At 40.5% G+C, this 24,357-nt stretch overlaps 1 protein-coding gene across 1 annotated transcript; it reads left to right on the top strand.

Annotated features, from left to right (window-relative positions):
- Positions 1-7,255: 7,255 nt before the first annotated feature.
- thumpd3 (THUMP domain containing 3) lies at positions 7,256-22,251 on the top strand. The gene is made up of 10 exons (XM_054785186.1): positions 7,256-7,363; positions 9,564-9,791; positions 9,881-9,958; positions 12,902-13,321; positions 13,640-13,770; positions 15,773-15,842; positions 15,951-16,066; positions 16,188-16,292; positions 16,407-16,530; positions 22,062-22,251. Exons 2-10 carry the CDS (start codon positions 9,576-9,578, stop codon positions 22,248-22,250), a joined length of 1,449 nt encoding a protein of 482 aa, XP_054641161.1. The 5' UTR covers positions 7,256-7,363; positions 9,564-9,575; the 3' UTR covers position 22,251.
- Positions 22,252-24,357: the final 2,106 nt, after the last annotated feature.

Here is a 24,357-nt window from a genome sequence, read left to right as displayed (position 1 = left end):
GTTTAGACGCCTCGTGCAGGAGGGAAGTCTGGGGAGAGCAGACACTCGTAAAGCCTGCTGGAGGACTGGTCTGTGGGTTTGTGTTTACCCCCGAGAACCTTCATCCCTCCCACAATCCTTCTGTTACCTTGTAGGAATCTCAGGGGCAAAGCTTGGGAAGCTGTGACTTTACTTTTTGGAGGCACAGAGATCCATTGCGCGATCCTTTTACTCTTCCTTTCTAAAGAAAGCGTGTGGGAACCACCCTGGTCCCACTATATGTGAAACTAATACCACCCTGGGATACTGTCTCATGATGAATATTGGGTTAGGTAACCAGGTACTGTACAAAATCATCTCTGTGTATTATTTTTATTATCAGGGATGTTCCGATCAATTGGCTACTTATTAGTATCGGCTACTTATTAGTATAACATGTGATCGGCATATGTCGATAAATCCCTTTCAAATCCGATCACAAAAACGAAAACTTGACATGTCTGCTGCGTCACGTCGGGTTGCCAAGACCCGTATTGAACCTTATTGCCGTGAGAATCAACACTAGTCTGTAAAACCTCAGTGGTTTCAGTTTGACAGCCTGACACAGGCTACGCCAATCCATGCCGGCGTGTTCCTTCAGTAGCGGCCATTTTAGACGATTTTGACTGATCTTTCAAGGCACACAGAATATAGTGTTCTATGGCTATATAAACATGGAATCTACCAAAAGAAGGATTGGACTCCCGTCTTCCATCAGGAAAAAAAGGTTTGTTTCTACCTTTTTGCATTCTTTAGTAACTAGCAGTAGAACATAGGTAAGTTTCAGGAAAATATCAGTTCCTGACTAGAAAATGAAGAAAACCACTTTTTGTGAAAAGATACATTTCATGCATAACTTTCACTTTGACACAAATATTTTTCGCTTTTGTGACAGCTCAAATATCTAAACAGCTATACCAACATAAACAACTCAAAAAAGGGTTGTTTTACATCAAAATAAGAATTTATTTACAAATATAACACCATGAACTATTTACAATTTTCCCATTCGGAACTGAACAATGAGTGTGCACGCGTGCACGTGTGTGTGCGTGTGCATGCGTTAAAATTTCCCGACAATGCGCAACCTTTTGCACGCTACCCGCCTCCACGCTCTCTTGCTTCCTCCTTCCTGTCATGTGTGATATGTCTGTTAACATGATCCCTGCTGAGCGCTTATCAAATGCACTTCTGCCACCTTGTGGCCGTTTTTATGGCTTAAAAGTGCTCTGAAGTGTTAATGCATTAGTGGAGAGTTGCATTATCACCTCCTTCTGCTTCTGGCGTAAAACAACATAAAAGTTGAATAATAGGCGTTTGGGCTTATAAAAACATCTCTGGTAGTAAATGAGTTAAGAAAAAGCAAAACAAATTACAATGACAACAACCGGAAGGGGAATGTATCAAAATCCCAGAGTCTCTATGGGGAGTGATAACGTTTGGACTAATCAGCTGCGGGGAGCTGGTACATTCCGTTTCCGGTTAATGCTGGGTGGCCGAGAAGTGCAAAACGCTTTAAAAAACCCCAAAACAAATTACAATTAGATCACCCGGAAAGGGAATAGGGGATTGTACCCCTGTTATACCCTCATTAAAATAGTCGATGGGCTCCTGTAGCACACCTGTCCCTTCTGTCTGGTAAGTACTCCAACAAGCGGCCACATGTGCAAGAAAATAACGTCAAGCAGCTCAAGTGTGTGCACCGAAACAGGCAAAACATGATGCCAAGGTCCTCCATTAACACCCGACACAACTCCAAACGTTACTGCTTCCGGTCTGATTCATGTGCTGCGATCTCCTTCTGGGTGGCCTAATTATAATTTGTTTTGCTTTTTGTTCAAGTGTTTTGCACTTCCTTGGAGCTATCACTCCCTTTAACTTTGGGATTTGCTCAATTCCACTTCCGGGTGGTGAAAGTGTAATTTGTTTTGCTTTTTGTTAGGACCCTGTCACACCTTTACGATTTAGGCAGCGCATGCCTGACGTGATCATTTTGATGGCATACGTTGAACTGCCGATGTTTTTTTTTTTCAATTTTGGGCGTATACATAGCGTATTCATAACGAGGTCGACGTAAACATGACGTATTAGTAACTTATATAGAATGTTTCTCTAACTTATAGACAACTTATACCAACGAATGCGTAGCGTGTTGCCCAACACCTGTCACACCTTGACGATTTAGCCAGCTTACGCCAACGTATGAAAAATTTGGCCAATACGCTGGCGTACGTCGAATAAGTTATGGGTAAGTTTTGTATATGTTAACAGCACGCGGAAGCACGCCGGCATACTTCGTAGTACGTCTAAGTCGTCCAAAAATTTTGTGCCTTCATAAAACTTTTTGACGTATGTCAACGTATGATTCATACATCCCGCATCCGCGGGCAATAAGTTATGCGATCGTTGACGCCCGTTCACACACGTTATTTGTAAGTTACACACAAGTCAAAATACATCAACATACCTTGAGACAGAACTGTCTTCTTGGCGAAGGGAGATGGACATGGCGGCTTGCATTTGCAGGTAAGTTTGCAGCTTGACCAGTAGAGGGCACTGTGACACTGGGAATGGAACCAACTTGTTTTGATTTTCTATCAACTTTATTAATGCCTTAGCGAGTCACAAATCCATGAGTGGTAGCGTATGCAGCCTACACCAGGGGTCTCAGACTCGCGACCCCCGGGACGATAGTTTGCGGCCCCCGTCTTAATATGAAAGATTAATATTTGTGTGGCTTGCAAGTTTGATATGAATGACACTTGTCATGTGCGGAGCTAAACAAACCAATCACGGTGAGGTATATCGCTCTCGAGGGCGGGACCTCGGTTGAACGAACCAATCACGGTGGGGTATATGGCTCTGACAGGGCCTTTAACATTGTTTTGCACTTCTCGGCCACCGTATTACTTCAGTCTACGTCAGCGTTCCTTATCAAACCCATTCATTTCTTGCATCTTAGTCAAATTACGGTGACATGAAATTTGACTAAATTTGAAATATGACTGCTATTTTTTCTTCTCTTTATCACATTATCTCATCAATTTTCAATGTATTCCACTAGAAGAGAGTGTATTTGCATGATGTACTGTAAAACGGATTGGGGCTTGCATTAAATAAGCTTTGCTTCTTCCTACTCCTTTTCGACACGTGGAACTGTGAATTGTAATATGTGATGTATTCCAATGTAACTTGCATGCACGTTCGAATAAATGAAACCATTACCATTACCATTGCTGACATGCTCCAAATGTGACTTTTTACCACAGTGACATTTTGTTTTTAAAACAAAGAAGAAATGCGGTTAGTTTGGGGCTCATTTTTGTCCCACGGGAAGGCGGATATCACGTTCATTGGGTACGTACTTCTTCAAGTGTCACTGAACAATTTTGCTCTCTTCTCACCAGCTGATTTTGAGCATCTCACCAAAGGGTCAAAGAATATTTGCTTTATTGTAAGTGTTGAATTTAGACTTTATGCCTTTACATAATGACAAAGGAGCACAAAATAGCATAAAGACGATGGCCACACTGTTTGAGCGGATATGTGCTTGGTAAATAAAGTAGTGTACAATTGAAATCTTGTCAGTCATAATAAAATAAGACACAAATCAAATTAATTTCAAGTTTGTGTCAAATAATACAAAAATTGTTGCGCAAAATTAAAGGCAGAAAAAAACAACAAAAGACCACCCAAATGTTTATTTTTCAATAATTATCTATTTGCCAGGGGCCCCTGCAATTGTCTAACGGCCGCCCTGGCCAATAACACTCATCATAAATACATAGAAAAATGTACAGTGATCGGTATCGACCGATCTCACTCATGGATGATCGGTATTGCAATTGGCAGCATAAAACCCTGATCGGAGCATAGCATTATGCTATCTAGCGCTATCATACTGTCTTGTAATTGTGTTCATGTGAGACTGCTTAGCGATGGCGTTTAGATGATAATCTAAGAACTCTAGGTTCGTCACCCCACAACCAGGAGCTTTAACCCAACACTGCATGTTTGGGCCACGGAAACTGGGGCCAAAATTAAGCGCTGGGACTTTTTTCGGCAATGGCTAATGTCACGAGGTGGGTCTGTTTAAGTTCCACAAATCCTTTAGAGTCCCTTTTCCACTGCAGGAACTTTACCCTGCTACCATGCGCATTTGGACCAAGGGAACTGGGGCTGAAATTAAGTTCCGGGACATTTTTTGTGGACGTTTTTCAGACAGTGTCATGCAGTGGATCTTTTTCTGTTCCAGGAACCTAAGTCCCTTTTCCACTGCAGGAACTTGACCCTGGAAGAATGTGCCTTTGGACCACAAGTCCTGGAGCCAATATTAAGTTATGGGTCATTATTCAGGGCCGTTTTTTGGCACTTGCGGTGGATCTTTTTAAGTTCCAGGAACCTTCAAGCCCCTTTTCCACCTCAGGAACTTTACGCTGGAATCAGCAACTTTACCCCAAAACTATGCACCTGTGGACCGCAGGTCCAGGGCCCAAAATTATGTTATGGGTCATTTTTTATGGCAATTTTTCGGCACTTATCATGCAGTGGATCTTTTTAAGTTCCAGGAACCTTTAGAGCCCCTTTTTCAGTGCAAGAACTTTACCCCAGAAACAGGAACTTCCCACCAGGGGCTGTTTTTCGACACTTGTCATGCAGTGGATCTTTTTAAGTTCCAGGAACATTTAGAGCCTCTTTTCCACTGCTTTCCACTTTACCCCAGAACTAGGTACCTTTGGACCGCAAGTCCTGGGGCTAAAATTAAGTTCTGCGTAATTTTTCAGGGTTGTTTTCGGGCACTTTTCATGCGGTGGATCTTCTTAAATTCCACAAACCTGGACTGCAGGTCCTGGGGCATAAATTAAGTTCTGGGTCATTTTTTCAGGCCATTTTTCAGCACTTGTGCGGTGAATATTTTTCAGCAAAGGAACTTTACTCCGGAAATAGAAACTTTCCCCCTGAGACTGAAATTAAGTTCCAGGCCGTTTTTTGCCACTTGTCATGCAGTGGATCTTTTTAATTTCCATGAACCTTTAGTAGATTAAAGGACTGGAAAATTCCCTTTTCCCCTGTAAGAACTTTACCCCAGAACAATGTGCCTTTGCACTGCAAGTTCTGGGGCCGAATTTAAGTGATGGGTCATTGTTCAGGGCCGTTTTATGGCACGTCATGTAATGGATCTTTTTAAGTTCCAGGAACATTTAGAGTCCCTTTTCCACTTCAGGAACTTTACCCTGGAACGAGGATCTTTACCCCCAGAAATATGGACCTGTGGAACGCAGGTCGAGGGGAAAACTTCATGTGCTGGGTCATTTTTTAAGGCCATTTTTTCAGCACTTCTCATCTGGTGGCTCTTTTTAAATTCCAGGAACCTTTGGAACCCCTCTTTCAGCGCAGGAACTTCACCCTGGGCCTGAAATTAAGTTCCTGGGACGTTTTTCCTTTATTTTTTTCCTTAATTTTAAGGAAACTTTAATGGATCTTAAGACTTGAAAAGCCTTTTCCACCGTAGGAACTTTACCCCGGAACCGTGCACCTTTGGACTGCAGGTCCTAGAGCCGAAATTATGTTCTGGGGTATTTTTCAGGGCCGTCTTTCAGCACGTTGTATGCGGTGGATCCTTTTCCACTGCAGGAACAGGACATTTACACCTGAAGTGGACCTTTTTAAATTCCAGGAACCGTAGAGGTAAAATTTGGTCAACAAAGTTGTCTTCATGCACCAATAAAAAAAAAAAAAGTACTGTGCCTTTTAAGGCAGTTTCTTATCGACTCTCTTCATCGTCTGTGTTCAGAACTCTTGTAAGGATGCGTGTGTTTATAATGGTGATTGCCATGGTTTTATTTATTTAGGACAAAAAGGAACGTCACATTACACTCGAAAAAGTCAACATGTCCGAAAAGGTGTACAATGTCACCACTTTATAATAGGGGGAAAAAAAGAAAAGTGACTGTGGATAGATAGTTTATGCAGTGATGAAGCGAGAAGAAGAAAAAAGTGTTAAAAAAAAATACAAATAAGTACGTAAATGAGAAATAACTATAATTTAGAAATATAAATAAATCTAAAGTAAAATAAACACAAATAAATACAAAATAAGATAAATGAATACGTAAATAAATACAGGAGTAAAATATTGGGAGAAATACTGTATATTGCCTGATATCGTTGAACTTGCCATACATGCTACTGCTGTTGAAATGAATAGTTGATCATTTATAATCATATTTAATGTTGCTGTTGAATTATTCCTTCTTGTAGTAAAAAAAAACAACTAAATTGCTGCTAATATTGGGGGAAAAAATTAGTGTCATGATTTACCTTCAAATGTAGTCGTTTCAGTCACACGTGCAACATTGTTTAGTAATTCTGTCATCGTTTTCGTTGTCAGCTCCGGTAACAAAGCCAAACTACTTTTTTGCATTGCGAGTGCGATGGGTGTTGTTGCTGTGGTCGATGCAACGGGGCTGCACGTGTCCATGGAAGAAGGCATCCGATCCAATAAGACGCAGGATAAAATGCCAGTGGGCGCTGAGTCATATGTTTTGTAAGAACAATCCACAAAGACCCCACGGCCTCTGTTGTCATCTCTGACACTACCTTAGCCCTCAATTACACTGACATCATTCACCGACTGCGGTGAAAGAAGAATAAGAACAACTCACTTTAATCACTTAAATGTGAAGGTCACAATAAAAGAATGCATCACATGGCTACTTACAAAGATAATAATGCTTTATTTTAGTATTGTTTTGGTCCAAAAATACTGGCTCCATCCATCTATGCATTTTCTATATTAGAGATGTTGCACCTGATTTAGACGTATATATTGAAGTACCTACCTTTTTTCCTTTTTTTAAGTGTTCAATTCGTGTGTGATGTAAAAATGCAGCGTTTCAAACATTTAGGATGGGAATTATTATGTTTGAACGCCCTCTGTTGATCCCATAGCGTAAAGACACCCGGAAGCAGCAGCCGGAGGAAATGAATGGAATTCTTTCGCTTGTGACCGGCCCATGTACTTCCTTCTTGGTACCAGGTTTTCAGAATACATGTACAGTGTGTAATTGTGTCCATTAAAAGTAGGGTGTCAAACAAAATTAATTTTCAGTTTAAATAAGTATCTACATTTCGAAAAATTACCGACATATACAGTTTTATTAGAAATCCTGCTGACTTGACTTCAATGCGATGTTATTTTATTGTGAAGGTTTAAACCGGAAGTATCAACTTTGCTGCAGTGATTGCAACAAGAAAACATGTCTCCTCATGTATGAACAGAGTTGTTTTTTGGCAAGTCGACCATTAATTCACGTCAGAAGATTTTTTTTATCGGTCTTGACAAGTAAGTCAACCAGTCAGTTCTCTGCACTGAAACGCCTAATGTGAAGCCGGAGTTTCATTCAAAGTGCCGGGTTTCCTTAATTACACCTTCCTAGCCCGAAAACGGTAACATCAGCTAGCTAGCGTAGTTTATGGCTTGTATAGCTGAACTCTAAATTAGTCTATTGTCAAGAAGCTTTAGTATAATATCATCAGTAATGGAAGTGTACATGTCATGACATTGTAACAACGCACAGATTTATTAGGATGTGTTTTTTACCTTTCTTCCCACTTGCTCCATTGCCACACAGAATACCGTCACATGCAACGGGAAAGTGCTTGCAAGATCAAAAGCAATGCTGCACATGTCAAAACGTACATAAACCCCAACAACAACTGCATGAGAGATATGCTGCAAGTTCACGGAACAAAATGGGAAGGCTACCAGGAAGTTAGATCAGCTACCAGACGACTAGACCTTAGAGTAATGTGCTGTTTCTTTATGCTAACTTTGCCTGTAAAGACAGATGTCCCTAAAGTCTGGCTTCTGGAGTTAAAGAGCTAAATGCTGTCCAACCAAATATTGGTGTGTGTGACCTTTTACTTTGGCCAGGCAGTTGTAGGAAAAAAAAAATTACTGAGTGGGTAAATAATTATAACAAGTAGATTTTAGAATAACCGTTTTCATTGATTATTGTTGAGTGTCTTAAAATAAGTACAGCACACTAGGTCCCCAACGTACGAACATCCGACTTGCGAACATTCAGAGATACGAACACAAGCTGACTGGTCTATATTTTCATGTAGTTTGCCTTGTAGTAACTCTATATTTATACTGCTACATGCTTGACCAGTAGAGAAGTGTTATCGGGACAGTGATCCAAAGTGGTCTTTTGGCCCTTAGGTTGTGGAGAATTTCATCTCCAACACAGTGTATACAGTGGTGTGAAAAAGTGTTTGCCCCCTTCCTGAGTTCTTTTTTAAATTTAAATATTAGTCAATGACAACACAACTGAACACAAACTGCAGTTTTTAAATTTAACTTTTTATTATTAAGGGAGAAAAATAATCCAACCCTACATGGCCCTGTGTGGAAAAAGTGATTGCCCCCTAAATCTAATAACTGGTTGGGCCAACCTTAGCAGCAACAACTGCAATCAAGTGTTTGCAATAACTTGCAATGAGTCTTTTACAGCGCTGTGGAGGAATTTTGGCCCACTCATCTTTGCAGAATTGTTGTCATTCAGCCACATTTGAGAGTTTTCCAGCATGAAGCGCTTTTTTAAGGTCATGCCACAGCATCTCAGTAGGATTCAGGTCAGGACTTTGACTCCAAAGTCTTCAGCCATTCAGAGGTGGACTTGCTGGTGTGTTTTGGATCATTGTCCTGCTGCAGAACCCAAGTTGGTTTCAGCTTGAGGTCACCAACAGATGGCCGGACATTCTCCTACAGGATTTTTTGGTCGACAGCAGAATTCATGGTTCCATTTATCACAGCAAGTCTTCCAAAACAGCCCCAGATCATCACACTACCACCACCATATTTTACTGTTGCTATGATGTTCTTTTTCAGAAATGCGGCGTTACTTTTACGCCAGATGTAATGGGACACACACCTTCCAAAAAGTTCAACTTTTGTCTTTTCCCAAAGGACTTGGGGATCATGAAGATGTTTTCTGTTAAAATTGAGATGAGCCTTAATGTTCTTTTTGTGTCTTTTTGTTGTTTGTGACTTTTTGTTGTTTGTGACTTTTTGTGTCTGTTTGTTGTTTTTGTGTCCAGTGACTTTCTTATGGTGGAGTCATGAACACTGACCTTAACTGAGGCAAGTGAGGCCTGCAGGTCTTTGGATGTTGTGGGGTCTTTTGTGACCTCTTGGATGAGTCGTCGCTGCTCTCTTGGGGTAATTTTGGTTAGCCGGCTACTCCTGGGAAGGTTCACCACTGTTTCATGTTTTGGCCATTTGTGGATAATGGCTCTCACTGTTGTTCGCTGGAGCTTAAGAAATAGCTTTATGACCTTTTCCAGACTGATAGGTCTCAATCTCAGTTATGTTTTAAAAGGGAGGGGCAATCACTTTTTCACACAGGGCTGTGTAAGTTTGGATTTTTTTTCTCCCTTTAATAACACAAAGTTTCATTTTGTGTTCAGTTGTGTTGTCATTGACAACAAGGGGGCGAACACTTTTTCACACCACTCTTTTTTTTTTTCCCCCTTCTAAGACACCCAGGAACATGTCCTCCCAGGAAGATTGCTCTCCTGAGCAGGCCCCCAGTGGGGTTGAGCCTCCGAGTGACTCCGTCATCACCGTCACCATTGGTGCCACGGTCCCCACAGGGTTCGAACATACTGCTGCAGAGGAAGTCTATGAGAAGATCGGGATGGAAGCCCGCATTAGCAAAGACCGTGGACGTATTTACTTTCCCGTAGCTACTGACAAGCTTTTTCAGGTAAGATGTGAGATTACGAGATTGAAGACGTGTATAAGATGCTGTCGTTGCTATAAGGCATCTGACTGTGAAGCTAACTGTCCCCATAGGTTCATCTCCTGAGGTCTGTGGACAACCTGTTTGTGGTGGTGCAGGAATTCAATAATTACCAATTCAAAGAATCAAAGGTAAGTCAGCATTACTAAATTAAATGTGAATATAACTTAGCAGCATAGACTTACTGTGCACTGAAAATGACTCAACACATTTGGTGTTTTTTAAATTGTCAATTATACAGTAGTACCGTGGCTAGGAGCTACTAGTTGCGGGCAGGCATAGCCGAGGACGGCTATTTGGGGCCTTGTCTCAAATAGCATTAGCATTAGCTCTCACTAAAGTTAGCATAGTGCTGGCTGGTCACCGGGAAAGATTTTCAACACATACGTACGTTATAGCGATCTGATTTATCTTATTTGTTATGTATTGTGCAAAAGTATGACAGGAACAACATCAAATTAAATGAATACAGAGACACCATTGCCAGTATGAGACTGCAGGACTGTTGTAGCATTTGGGACCAAATATGAGGTGAAAGAAAAAACAGAAAAATACAGTTAAGTAGTCTTATCTGTACATTGTGGGAGAAAATGCATTGAAAAGTTAAATGGTCCGTTCAAGCACCGTGTGTTGGAGATTAAATTCTCCTCACTGTACTTAAGGTCAAATGGACGACTTTAGAAAATTAATTAAGCCAATTTCACCTCCCCTTATGTGTTCGTGAATTTCCAATTATGAGAAGGAAAGAAGACTCACACACTGGTATTATATTTGCAAAATATATTGTCAAATAAATCAGACAGAATAATTTCACATTCTTCGGATATCCGGGCTGGCTATCCCTCCTAATGTCCTCCTGTGGCTTCCTGACCAGAAGGAGCGAGAGCCGCCCCGATCGCTAGCCGCCTCTGCCTTTTTATAATTGTTTTCCTCAGACCATCAGTCTCTCCAAAGATAACTTTCTCCTGGATACTTTGACAAAGCTTGTGTGACGCCAGCAGGTTATAGTCGGAACCTTCGCTGACTTGTTGACACTTTTCTTGCACAAACAGCACATACTTCCTAGTCTCTCTCAAGGCCTATTGACTTGTTTTTGTTCCCATATCTGGCTGCTGGGCCCGGCTGGCCTTTGCTGATTGTACACCATGTGTGAGATTGCACTATTTTTGTTTGACCTTTGACATACTTAAACAGTTGTCACTCACTCAGTTAATCCTAAAACAGTTATATTTATACTGTACTTATATTAAGGCACTCAGTTAATAATTCAGTCTATAAACATCAATGCAACCAGTAATTCTAAAATCTACTTGTAATAAATATTTACTCACTCAGCTACAAGTTAATTAACAATATTATCCTACACATGGAACAAAGTGGAACAAGTCGCCGCTCGCATTAAACATGCAAAAATTGTGGGATTTCTAACTACATGTTAGTTTTTGAATAAAACAATGGCACATATTTCCAAAATTTGTATCCCTTTACAAAAAAATTGATGTAGTAATTTACAAATGGTTTAATTTTTTTATTTTTGTGTGTGTGTGTTTTTTTTTTTTTTATCATTGCACCAGCATTTTTCCCACAGCCCAGTGGTCGGGGACCCCTGCCTTATAGCATGCTTGGGGACAGGATGTGTGCTCTTTTACACATTTGAAAATACTGTAGGAATGACACTTTTATATAATTGGCTTTTTTATTTTATAATGTAAGATTAACGTCTACATCGACAAATGCAATTGTTGAATCATATTGAATGAAATGGTATCATTTGCACACTGTATTGAACTGTTCTGTTTTAACATATGTAGTTTTGGAGTCATATCTTAACTGGTGTATCTCGATGCGTATGGAAGCGTTTACCACAAAAATACTTACTTCCCTACTTAGTATAGGTAAAAATGTCTTTCTATCTGCGATTGATTGTGATTAATTATGAGTTAACTATGGACAAAATGTGATTAATCACAATGAAATAATTTAATCGATTGACAGCTCTAATTTTATTGAAAGTACAATGAAAAAATATGACTGGAAGTTCTTTATTTAACTGTGTCACAAATCAATGCAGGTGCGTTTTGAAATGTTTATTGTCCCACACATTGATGCTCAAAGATACTGTAGGTCTGTCCTGATAACAGATTTTGCTGGACGATAAATGATATTATGGACAACACTATTTTGAGAGCATTTTTTCATGACTGTAATGAGAGTATACGTCATAATAATGTGAGTACACGGTATCAAAAGCAATAAAGTGTAAAAGAATATTTAACATTGCAATTGGGGTGTGAAGAGCTATTAAATAAAATAAACTAAAGAAACAAACATAAATGAAACAAAAAAAGATAAAAACACCCAATGAAAATAAAATAGATTCTCATTCTCTTTTAGCAAAACTTGCACTTAAATAAAAACAAAAATCACAAGCAATCACAATATTTCTGATTGTGTCACTTTTGGAATTGTCTGAATATTGATGAACAAAACGTAGAAATAATCTGCAAATACTCTGAAGTTGACGTCAGCTCAATTGCGTATACACTTCCTTGATGCAATAGATCGTTGGACAATTTTGCCCAGTAATTCAGAAGTAGATTTACCTTGGCTAACTTTTCTAATGTGATGTCAGCCACTGCAAACATTTCCACAAAATCGTCAACAATTTGTAATTTCCCGTGCTTGTGGTCACCAATGCAGTTGCAATTGTAATTATTTTGTCTGCACAATTAAGACAGCATGTGGCGCTCTTACTTTGAAGGCTGGAATTGCATTGGGTTTGGTGAGAATGTGTATTGATGGTTAAGACAAGCTGGGAGCAGGAATAAACGTGCATCTCACCATCTCGTCTGCGGGCATCGTAAGTTCACAGTCTTGGTTGGCTTCTGGCTGCCTTATTCTCTTGATACAGCTTTTCTCCAAACAAGAAATCTCATCATGTTTTAATTCCTACTATTTATTCTCAATGAAACGCAGCTTGGCAGTGTCGGCAGCACTCGGGGAGCCCCAGATCGTAACGCAACCGCCACCGTACTTGGCTGCACATGCATGTTAACTGCGTGTGTTTCATGTAGGAGGAGACTTTGATGGAGTTGCAACAGCTTGCCTCCAAACTCCCGTGGACCATCCCCTTGGAGGTGTGGAAACTGAACAGCACTTTCAAAAAGAGAAAAGGCCACCGTAAAGGAGCGACCGGCACCAAAGTCAAACCCAGTAATGACAACGGCGACACAACCGTGCCTGAAGCCGAGCAGCAGGAACAAGCGGAGACGCCACCTGTCGCTGAGGAGACACCAGACGCGGAAACCGCCACACAGGAGGATTCTGAGGAAGCAGCAGCAGGACCCGACCCCAAAGTCATCAAGTTTCGTGTGACGTGCAATCGCGCCGGTGACAAACACAGCTTCTCTTCCAACGAGGCAGCGAGAGACTTTGGTGGAGCCGTGCAAGAATTTTTCCAGTGGAAAGCAGATATGACCAAGTTTGACGTTGAGGTAGGCATGTTTGTTCTGACACGCTGAATAGCCAGGAAATGTAATGCTCAGGTAATTTAGGTAGAACTAGGTTCATGTTTAGGTGAAAGAGTAAGATAAGTTTACTTAACTGGTTTGGTGGGGCCTGCCCCCTTGCAATAGACGCCATGTCCAATTAATCACTGCATCAGTAAACACTGCACCTCAGTTAACAGGTGGTGTCAGTCATTACCTTCACTGTGACTGACATGTGTTGCCAGCTGACAATTGGGGTGGAGTTTAAAGGCAAACTGCTAAACATGGAGTGAATTTGTTTCAATACGTAATGTCCTCTTGCAGGTCTTAGTAAATATACATAATGCCGAGATGGTGATCGGCATCGCACTCACGGAAGAGAGTCTTCACAGAAGAAACATCAGTCACTTTGGACCCACCACACTGAGGTCCACCTTGTGCTATGGCATGCTCAGGTACCGTCTCCAGTTCTGTGTCTTTACTTGACACTACACAGAGTGACTCTGTGTATCTATGCAGAACATTTTGGGGGGGGTGGGGGGAATTATATATATATACTTTTTTAGGTCTGTCAAATGATTACAAATTTTAATCAAATTTAATTTTAATCACAGTTTTCAAACAAGTAATAATGATTAACTCATTTAATACCAAAGACGTATTTATACAGTTTTATAATCCCGAATGCCTGATCCAAAACACAGTCTTTTCTGTTTTTTTACACAAGAGGCAAAACGAGGTGATAATACAACTCTTCACTAATGCACTAACATTTCAGAGCACTTTTAAGCCATAAAAATGTGCATTTGATAAGAGCTTGGCATGTGAATTTGAATGGAAAAAACAACATGACAGCAAGGAGGAAGTGGAAGAGCGTGGAGGAGTGTAACGTGCAGAAGGTTACGCATTGTAGGGAAACTTTAAAGCATGCACACGTGTGCACACATATAGTTCAGTTCCAAATGTGAAAATTGTAAATAGTTCATGGTGTTATATTCGTAAATAAATTGTTATTTTGATGTAAAACAACCCTTTTTTGTGTTGTTTATGTTAATATATTTGTTTAGATGTCATAAAAGCAAAAAATATTTGTGTCAAAGTGAAAGTTATTCTTGAAATATATCTTTTCACAAAAAGCTGCTTTTCTCCCTTTTTAGTTCGGAACTGGTATTTTCCTGAAACTTACCTATGCTCTACCGTTGATCACTAAAGAACGGAAAAAGGTATAAACAAATGTATTTTTTTCTGATGAAAGACGGGTGTCTAATCTTTCGTTTGGTAAGTTCCATGTTTATATAGCCATAGAACACTATATTCTGTGTGCCTTGAAAGATCAGTCAAAATCGTCTAAAATGGCCGCTACTGAAGGGGTTGTCTTTTGAAAAATGGCTGGGATTGAATGAGTTAATCACCATTTGCAGTTATGGGTGAAATATGCCCATTTTGACTGGATTTTATGAACAAAAATATCAATGACAGGACACAATTATATGTATATTTGTATGTATCAACAGCTCCAAATGAACAGAAAATTTAACTCAAGCTAAAAGATGGCACATGTCTCAAAATCTATTTGCCTAACACTTGTCTTTAGTAATAGCGCAACATTTGACACACACTAACCGTGCTATTACGAGCCACGAAGAGTTACGTTGAAAGACATCAAGTAATTTAAGTTGGATTCACGTGTTTTGAGTGTAGCTGTACTTTCTGGGATTTCTGAGCATACTGAAATGCATCAAATTGTAACTTCCTCAGTAAGAGTTACGTTAGTGAGTGATAAGAATGTCCACTTGTATTTGTCTATCTGTTTATCTAGACCACACATACTCGCATAATAAATACATTATTGTGATTTTCGGAATGTCCGAGAATGCATCTCCTGGCCGTCTCGTGGCAATGAGGAAGTGTGGGGAGACTACACTATGCTTCCATCTGCCGACATACCAGAGAGGGGTGGCTTGACATGATGCGCATGCGTTAATTACGCTAAAAGTTTTAATGCAATTAATTAAATAAATTTGTTGCTGCCGTTAATGCGCTATTTGTGACAGCCCAAGTTTTTTTTAACTTATAAAAAGGTTTATTTCTCTTGGGGGTAAGTAAAGTATCTATCATGAAAAACATGACTTAAAAATTATGATGAATCCTGACAGTTCATTCTGGAGCCACTAGAGGGTGGAAGTGGTCTATTCTATTACTAGCATTTTACGTAGGTGCCTTCTTTCTTTTTTCTTTACTGTGTAAGGAAAGGCCAGCAAAAATCTGTACAGCCGCCAATGTTTTTGGATAAGATAGCTTGTAAACCTCGTCTTTATTGATGCTTTGCTGAACAATTGTCTTCAAACATGTAGAGGCACATGAGTGATGATGATGTGGTTTTTAGCGTTTGTGAATATATTAGCCTAAAATGCTTCCAATTTGCTGTTTATATACATACCTGATTGTGTGCCACAGGCTGTGTAAACCTCAGCCGTCAGACATTATCCTCGATCCAATGTGTGGAACCGGAGCCATACCTTTGGAGGTAAGAAGACGTACGTGCACTGTGTTCAAACCAAAATGGTCTCCCTGGACCATACAGTATGACTTCTTATATTTTAGTGTCGTCTGAATAGTGTATGTTTGTCACCAGGGGGCGTTAGAGTTTCCTGCTTCATTTTACATGGCGGGGGACAACAACGACATGGCGGTGAACCGCACCGTCAACAATGTGTGTCACATTCAGAAAAGGAAGGCAGACAAGGGCAGGTGAGAGCAGATCACATTTACATTTTGATTTTGGGGCTACATGAGTGCTGCCAGCACTGGTGGCGCTGCGGTTCATTGAGTGGAAACAAGAATTCCAACATGCGCTGTGTTTCGGATGCAGTACACCAGGACTGCCCATTGACACTGTGCGCTGGGATTTGTGCAGTTTACCCATGAAGTCCAGCTCTGTTGACATCATCATCACTGACATGCCCTTTGGGAAGAGGTACTACAATAAATGCTGCGCAGGGTTAATTGAAATGCACACAATGTTATATAGAGCTTGTTAAAAGTAAAATCTTAAGTACAGTGAAGGTTCATGAGGTTTTTTTGTTTGAAGGATGGGCTCCAGGAAGAAGAATTGGGACCTTTACCCCTCCTGCTTGAGAGAAATGGCCCGTGTGTGCAGGCCAGGCTCAGGGAAGGCTGTCCTATTGACGCAGGACAAGAAATGCTTTTCTAAGGTATTGTCGTCATCATTTGCCTCATGCAAATATTACTTCTGCGTAGGCCTGTCACGATAACACTAGGCCTGTCACGATAACAAATTAATAATTGATAATTGTCCTACAAATTGTTGCCAATAAATTACATTATTGTCAAGATTATTTTGAGACCATATTAATGTAATGATAATGTAAAGCATATTAATGTGAGTACACCGTATAAAAAGCAATAAATTGGAATTGTAATGTTAAGTGCTTTTAATCAAAATGAATTACTCAATATAACAGTCTGACTCACGGTTTCATCTTACAAACAACATTAAACTCATCACACAGCAACTTAACACGCAAACGTTATACCTCAGAAACCAATACGAGTTTAAGATGTAAAAAACACCAACGTTTAAAAGTTTTCCCATAATGCATTTTGTTTGAGAAAACCATTCCATTGGAGGAGCATAGAATATAAAATGGTGGCTGGCACTGCAGTGCTGCCTCTGTCCACCAAAGGGAGCCATGGGACCCAGAGCCCAAAGCCCAGAGGGAGGCTGACGTCATTGTAGTGCCCCAATTAATGCGTTGCTTGGACACAATGCCTTATGGGAAAGCTTGAACTGTTTTTTTTTTTTTTCATTTTAAAAGTCCTATTGGTACATGTTTGTATATTTGTCAGGTACACCTTTTGAGTGTTAAGTTGCTGTGTGATGAATTTAGTGTTGTGAATAAAGTGTTCTTTGAAAGTTGACACTGCGAGTCAGACTGTTCTCTTGTTTTACTGTTATATAATGACCTCTTGCGATTTCCATTGGGTTGACAAGCTCGTTGTGAGTGCACTGATAGCTTGTGATTGGCTCCTGCCAAGGAAAGCGCTACCGTGTCGTCACTGACTTGCGAGCGGCACAGTATTTAAACAATTAGTAGTAGTTCTGAGGAGAAGTCAAGAGATTAGAATTTAGCCATAAATTTGGGGTTGAAAGTTTAAAAAAAAAGTAGCGCCTTATACATTATGGAAATTATGGTATTTTGGATATAGCAAAATGCGTTTGGTGCACAACGAGGTGTTATACTTTGTGTATCACGGCAGTTGAAACGTAAGTTCCACCGTTTGGTTTTATTAATTTCATTGTCTTTGTCACAAACTTTTTGATGTCACAAAACGAGGATGCGCAAACGGGCTGAAACTGACATCAGATGGTGTTTTATACACAACTGGCACCAAGAAAGTATTCCACACTCTTTCCTCTGTTTATTCAATGTGTTTGCAGTAAATTTTCACATGGCTACGGCTTCAAATCACTGTAGTCTGTGCGTTGTGACCCTCGAAAGTCACTGCACGGTCGCTAGTACACGTGAATACGCTCATTCACTGGTAGCCCTTTCAGGAGAATCACCCATTTGCGTTTGATTGCTTGTTACTCCTCACGACGCTCACTTGCAGCAGTCTGTGTGTACACTCGCTAGCTCCAACGAACACGTATGCACATGTCAAATTTTCGCAGTCGGCAAAATTATCGGCACGCCGACTTCACCGTAAACTCTGGGCCAAGACCAAACACAGCCTTTGCCTGGTAGCCATGACATTCAATAAAGGAAGTGACTGATGTGTGAATCAGGAGGCGAATCAAGTGGCAAAAGGAAGCACAGTTGACCTCGTGTGGTTTTCTAAGAAATTCAGCAGAAGCAGTGTGAGCTTGAGGCGTAGACTGAGGCTCATCCATCTGTCGCTGCCGCACGCACACCTGTGAAGAATCCTCTCAAAGGGCTCCGAGCCTTTCCTGGGGAATTGCTTGTGTCGGCGCAGATGTAATTCATTTCTGACCCAATGAATTATTCACAGCGCAGTGGTGACACATGGGATTTTTGTAAGATTCGGTCTCAGTGACTATTTATATAGACCTAAAGATGCGTCAGCGGCGTGGATGCAGGGCTGGTTGTGGAATTTGAAAAAATGTCTTCCCGCGGGAAAGGATGAAAATAGAAATTTGTTCCAGGTTGAACCGAGTGAAAACGACAAGTCAACCACTGTCAATATTACGTGCTGTATATCAGGGCTGTAAACATAAATAATGGAAGTAAAAGAGAAACAAATTGTCTGCTTAGCCAGTTGTGCAAATTAGACATCATCCTACAGCAGGGGTCACACTTTTTCAGCCTGCCTACTACTTTTAAAATGACCCAAAGATCTACCTGCTACTATAAATATAGAAATATACTGTATATACAATATATTTACTGCATTTATAAACATGAGTATTTATGTAAGTACATGAATATAAGGGGTGCACACACTTTTTCTGCAAGCAAGGTACAAGTTGACATGATCCATCTCTTACTGTAACACATACAACATATACAGGGTAGGCCAAAAGTAGGGTTACAGTTACTTCATTATCTATTTCACCTTAACAATGAAGTAACTATAACCCTACTTTTGGCCCACCCTGTATCTAAAATCTATCCGGTAAACTTTGAAAGTACTATAAAAAATACAAATGTATTTGTATGTATGTAATGTATGTATTTCACTTTCACAGTTTGCAAGTTTACAGGTAATCAGCTTTGTTGGTATCATTCACAAATAATTCACAAATCAATTCAATATGGCAATAAAGATATTTACACATAATTCCTCAATAGTTGTGTACATAACCTGAGTACCAGGTTATTTTCGAAAGACAACCCCTTTAGTACTGGCCATTTTGGACAATTTTGACTGATCTTTCATGGCACACAAGGCACACACAATGGACCCTACGAAAAGGAAGACTAGACTCCCGTCTTTAATCAGAAAAAACATTTGTTTCTCCCTTTTTCCGCTTTTTATTAATCAGCAGTAGAACATAGGTAAGTTTTAGGAAAATATCAGTTCCCGACTTAAAAAAAGGTAGAAAACCAGCTTTTTGTGAAAAGATACATTTCATGCATAACTTTAACTTTGACCCAAATATTTTTTGCTTTTGTGACAGCTCAAATATCTAAACAACTATACCAACATAAACAGCACAAAAAGGGGTTGTTTTACATATAACACCACAACACCATGAACTATTTACAATATTCACATTTGGAACTGAACTATGTTTGTGCGTGTGCATGCGTTAAAATTTCCCTACAATGCGTAATCTTCTGTACGCTAGACTCCATGCTCTCCAGCTTCCTCCTTCCCGTCATGTGTGATTTTTCCATTTAAATTATTCTTGCCGCCCTGCCGAGCTCTTATCAAATGCACTTCTGCCACCTTGTGGCCGTTTTTATGGCTTAAAATTGCTCTAGAATGTTAATGCATTAGTGCAGAGTTGCATCATCACCTGTTTTTGCCTCTCGCGCAAAAAAACTTAAAAGACGTATGAATACGGTTTTGGTATTGAAAGAGTTAATTTATCCGTAATCCGAATAACAAAGATGAAAGTTGCATCTCTGTGTGTAGTTTGAGATGCCTGTTCACCATAGAAAGACCGAATCAGGAGGGAAGCTTAATGTCAGCTGACTGATGTCTTATGACATCTACATGACTGTGGGTATGTACCTGTACAGGGAGAGCTAATTTAACCAAAGTCAAATTCCTTGTTTGTGTAAGCATACTTGGCCAATGAAGCTGATTGTGATTCTGATTCTGACAAAGTGACATTTATGCGATCGACCCAAACTCCCTTCGCAATCGACTGAAAGCTTGCGATCGACGTAATGGGCATACTCCTGATAAAAATGTTGAGAGATCCAAAATGCAAAAACAAGAAATGGGAGTGAGAGTGAGAGTAACGCAGTGGGATTGTTGACCTACATAAGCAAGGCCTCTCCCAGCGCGCCATTGCTACTGAGGTTGGATGCAGTAAGACAGTCATTGGAAACCTCTTCAACCATTCTGAGTCTCATGGAACAAAAAATCAAGTGGTGGACCCCAAAAAAATGTCACGGGCCTTGAGCTGGAAGATCCCATTGGTTGTCCATCAAGACACGGGGCCATCCTTGGCCGAGATGAAGGTTGTTACTGGTGCTGAGTGAAGTCCAATAACCATCAGATGCCATCTGCCAGAGTAGGCTTAGAAGAAAAAAGCTCTCCTTCAAGGCCACAAAATTGCCTGTTTGGAATTTACAGGAGAGCACCAAACATGGGACACTAAAAGGTGGAAGAAGGTTTTGTTCTCCCTTGACGGTCCTCATGGCTTCCCATGTTACTGGCATGACAAGGAGATCCCACCTGCGATGTTTTCCACCATCATGATCCATCAATGGAACAATAGAGCTTCAGGTTGTGCAGGGGCGTCAAAAGGCAGCTGGTTATGTGGAGATGTTGCAGGGGGCATCCCTCATGACTGAGGGTCCTCGTCTGTGTGGTAATGACGCTGAGCAACGCTGCTCTTCACAAAGGACTTCTTCCAGAGGAATAAGCTCACTCTTTCGGACCATCCTGCGTGTTACTCTCATCCAAATCGAATGGAGAACATTTGGGGATGGATTTACAAAAATGGACATGAGTTCCAGACAGTGGATGCACTCCATGAAGCCATCTTCACCACCTGGAGCAACATTCCCACTAGCCTCCTGGAAACACCGGCATCAAGCATGCCCAAAGCCATTTTTCACCTCATTAACAAGAACGGCGCAGCTACTCATTACTCACTCCTTTTTTCCACTTTTTATTTCTATTTACGGGGTTTTGGTTTTATTTGAGCTGTGGTCTTAAACCTTTGCTCAGCTAATGGACAGCCTATTTCACTTCAACACGTGTCAAGAATATTTTTGTCTCACTCCCCTTTCTTGTTTTTGCATTTTGAAGCTCTACTTAGAACCTCCATGAGATTCAACAGTGCAACATGTCAATTCTTGAATTTTTTCAACTGGTCTTAAAATTTTGATCAGGAGTATATTTGTTGTTGTTTTTTTTTTTTTTTAACATTGTCACACAGGTGGCCACACGGTGGTCTAGTGGTTAGCACGTTGGCCAACACAGGAACAGCCTGGAGATCGGGAAGACCTGGGTTCGATACTCCCTTGGGCATTTCTGTGTGGAGTTTGCATGTTCTCCCCATGTGCATGTGGGTTTTTTCCGGTTTTCCTCCCACATTCCCAAAAACATGCAGATGAGGTTAATTGGCGACTCTAAATTGTCCATAGGTATGAATGTGAGTGTGAATGATTGTTTGTCTATATGTGCCCTGCCATTGGCTGGTGACCAGTCCAGGGTGTACCCCGCCTGTCGCCCGAAGTCAGCTGGAATAGGCTCCAGCATGCCCCCGCGACCCTAATGAGGATGAAGCAGTATAGAAAATGGATGGATGGATGTCACACAGGTGTAAAAGGTCCACTGTGAAACTAACAGAATGCCTGAACAAGTAACAAAGTACACAGTCATGCTAACCAAAAGTATTGGGACATGACTTTGCACTCGTGTGCAGAAACTTGCATTGATATTCTTCATCGTCTCACGTTCTTCTCAAGTCGAGGCGGCTCCTTCGACACACTCCCCTCCGCCTTACCACATTTGTCTTGACATCTTGTTTTACACGACATGCAAGTTTCACGCTCACAGAGATTTATGCTGCCCGCAGGCCCTGTCGAGAATGGGAGGACTGTGGAGGAAGCAGCACACTGTTTGGGTCAATGTTGGAGGTTTACACGCTGGGGTGTTCCTGCTCAGGCGCACCGCCGCTGTGTTTGGCCAAACTCCTGAAGATGTCTATGAAACACCAGGGACAGCACGTACACAAGGAGACCACGATGACGGCGAGCACTCTTAAGTTGCAGCTTTACCTCCAAGCCCTATGTGTTGGATCGACATAATTTAGATTTTATGAGCTGTTTTTTTTTTTCATTCATGTCTCAACTCATGTGTCCAAAGAAATGTTTACGACCTTCATGTTCCCCGTTTTGATGGTTCATTCATATGCTGACTTACCTAACAACCTAATGCCATCCGATGCAGTCACCAGATGGCTTATGGCAGCCATGCTATTCAACCAGCCGTGCTCAAATTTGTCAAAGTTGTCTATTTCATATCATAGCATAAATAATACAAGACTTTTAATTTGTTAATTAAATAAAATATTTATTTAAATATCAATGAAAAGAAATGAATGATTAATTACAGTAATTTATTTGTTTTAAACCCTGAAGTATATTGAGGTAGTGGGTTGATTTACAAAATAGCCAAAAACAGAGGATAAAATCACATAAAATATGTTAAAAATGGTTAAATAATTAAAAACATTCAAAGAAATGAAGAAAACTTGATTTGATCGGTCATTGTTTCAACAGACAAACGTTTGAACGTTTAATTGATCTGCACATCACTAGTCCTGAAGTCAGCCATGGCATGTCAGATATAGTGTATAGAGTGAGCAAAGTGTTGTACAAGTTTTAATAATGTTAAAAACTGTAGTTAGAAAGTCATAAACAGGTTTTCTATGCTCTAAGGAAATATTCAATTTATTAACATTGACTCCTATATCACGGAAATTCATTTATCGCGGTCAGGCCTGGAATCAATTAACCGCTGTATTTTTAAATGAATACCTAAACTGAACTTATGGGAAAAGTGTGCTTTTTGGGGGAATTTTGCCCATCATCCACAATCCTTATGTGAGATACTGTATGAACACACGTCTATCTCTTTTCTGTGCTTTCTAAAGATATAAAAACAGCTAAAAAGAGGCAGCTAGTTGATGCACTAATGGGAGACACCTATTCCGCCTACAAAGCCTGCTATTAAAACACCTCTAAAAATCTCCAACAAGATTTTATGGTTTTCTATCCATGCTGTGAGCATGTAGTAACAGGCACATTCATTATAACATGTAATACTTACAGTGTTTTGCTCATTTTAAGCATTAGCTTTAGCTTCCTTCATGGACGCATTGATTTTACATAACAACATAGAAAGGAACGCTACACCTAGCGTTAACTTTTCCAAACTCAGAAACAAAAACACAGCAGCAGCGGCGTTACCGTTCGCTAGTGACCTGAGGCAAGCTAACCTGCTAATAGCTAACCGGTGTGGTGTGGCGAGGTGTCACTACACAAGTAAAGTAGTTCTTGGGCGTACCAGTGTTAATAACAATAATAATAACATTGTCGCAGCAGCTTGGTTAATATGCAGGTCACATGATGTAAATGGAGCGTTGTTGATGCTTTTTGGAGGGTTTTTTTTAGAAGGCTTAATCGGCGGAATAGTTGCATCCCATTACGTGCATCCCTAGCTGCCTCTTTTAGCTGTTTTTATATCTTTAGAACGCAGAGAAAAGAGTAGGACATTTATGTTCATGTCATCATATAAGGATTGTGGATGACGGGCAAAATTCCCCAAAAAAGTGCACTTTACCTTCAAGTAAAGGCATTTTTTTTTGCCACAGTTCTTGCCTTGGTTGTCAGTAGTTTGTGCTGGTGTACCAGAAGAGTTGGCTTACTGTATCTCCTGTTCAGGACACCAGATAGAAAATGCAGATATTATTCATGTGGATTGATGATTGAACTGGAATTGGATCAGTATTTGTCTGTGGTAAGTTGAGTGGTTTCAAAGCAGTAAATCCACTCGTAAAACTGTGAACCAGGAAGTTAAAGGTAAAACTCACGGTGACTTTGACTGATTGTGTACTGTGAGTATTTGCGTGTAATATGACTGTGCACTTCCTTTGTTTTGGTTCCATGCTACAGCCCACTCAAATAACACTTCTATCGCTCTGTGGCGTGGGGGTTTTTTGGAAGTAAATGTCATTATTAGTTTGTTGACAGCATCCAGTGTGGTCATTTGAATGCGTTGCTTCATGCGTCTCACGTGTGACTAACAACTATCCTCTTGAATGCTTGGTTGACACTGACACGTGGGCGTGTCGTGATATTACCGCAAGA

This window comes from Dunckerocampus dactyliophorus, chromosome 8 (assembly GCF_027744805.1).
Source record: "Dunckerocampus dactyliophorus isolate RoL2022-P2 chromosome 8, RoL_Ddac_1.1, whole genome shotgun sequence".
Lineage (NCBI taxonomy): Eukaryota > Metazoa > Chordata > Actinopteri > Syngnathiformes > Syngnathidae > Dunckerocampus > Dunckerocampus dactyliophorus.
The sequence above is the reverse complement of the archived record's forward strand: the minus strand, read 5'-3'. Positions and strand labels throughout refer to the sequence as shown.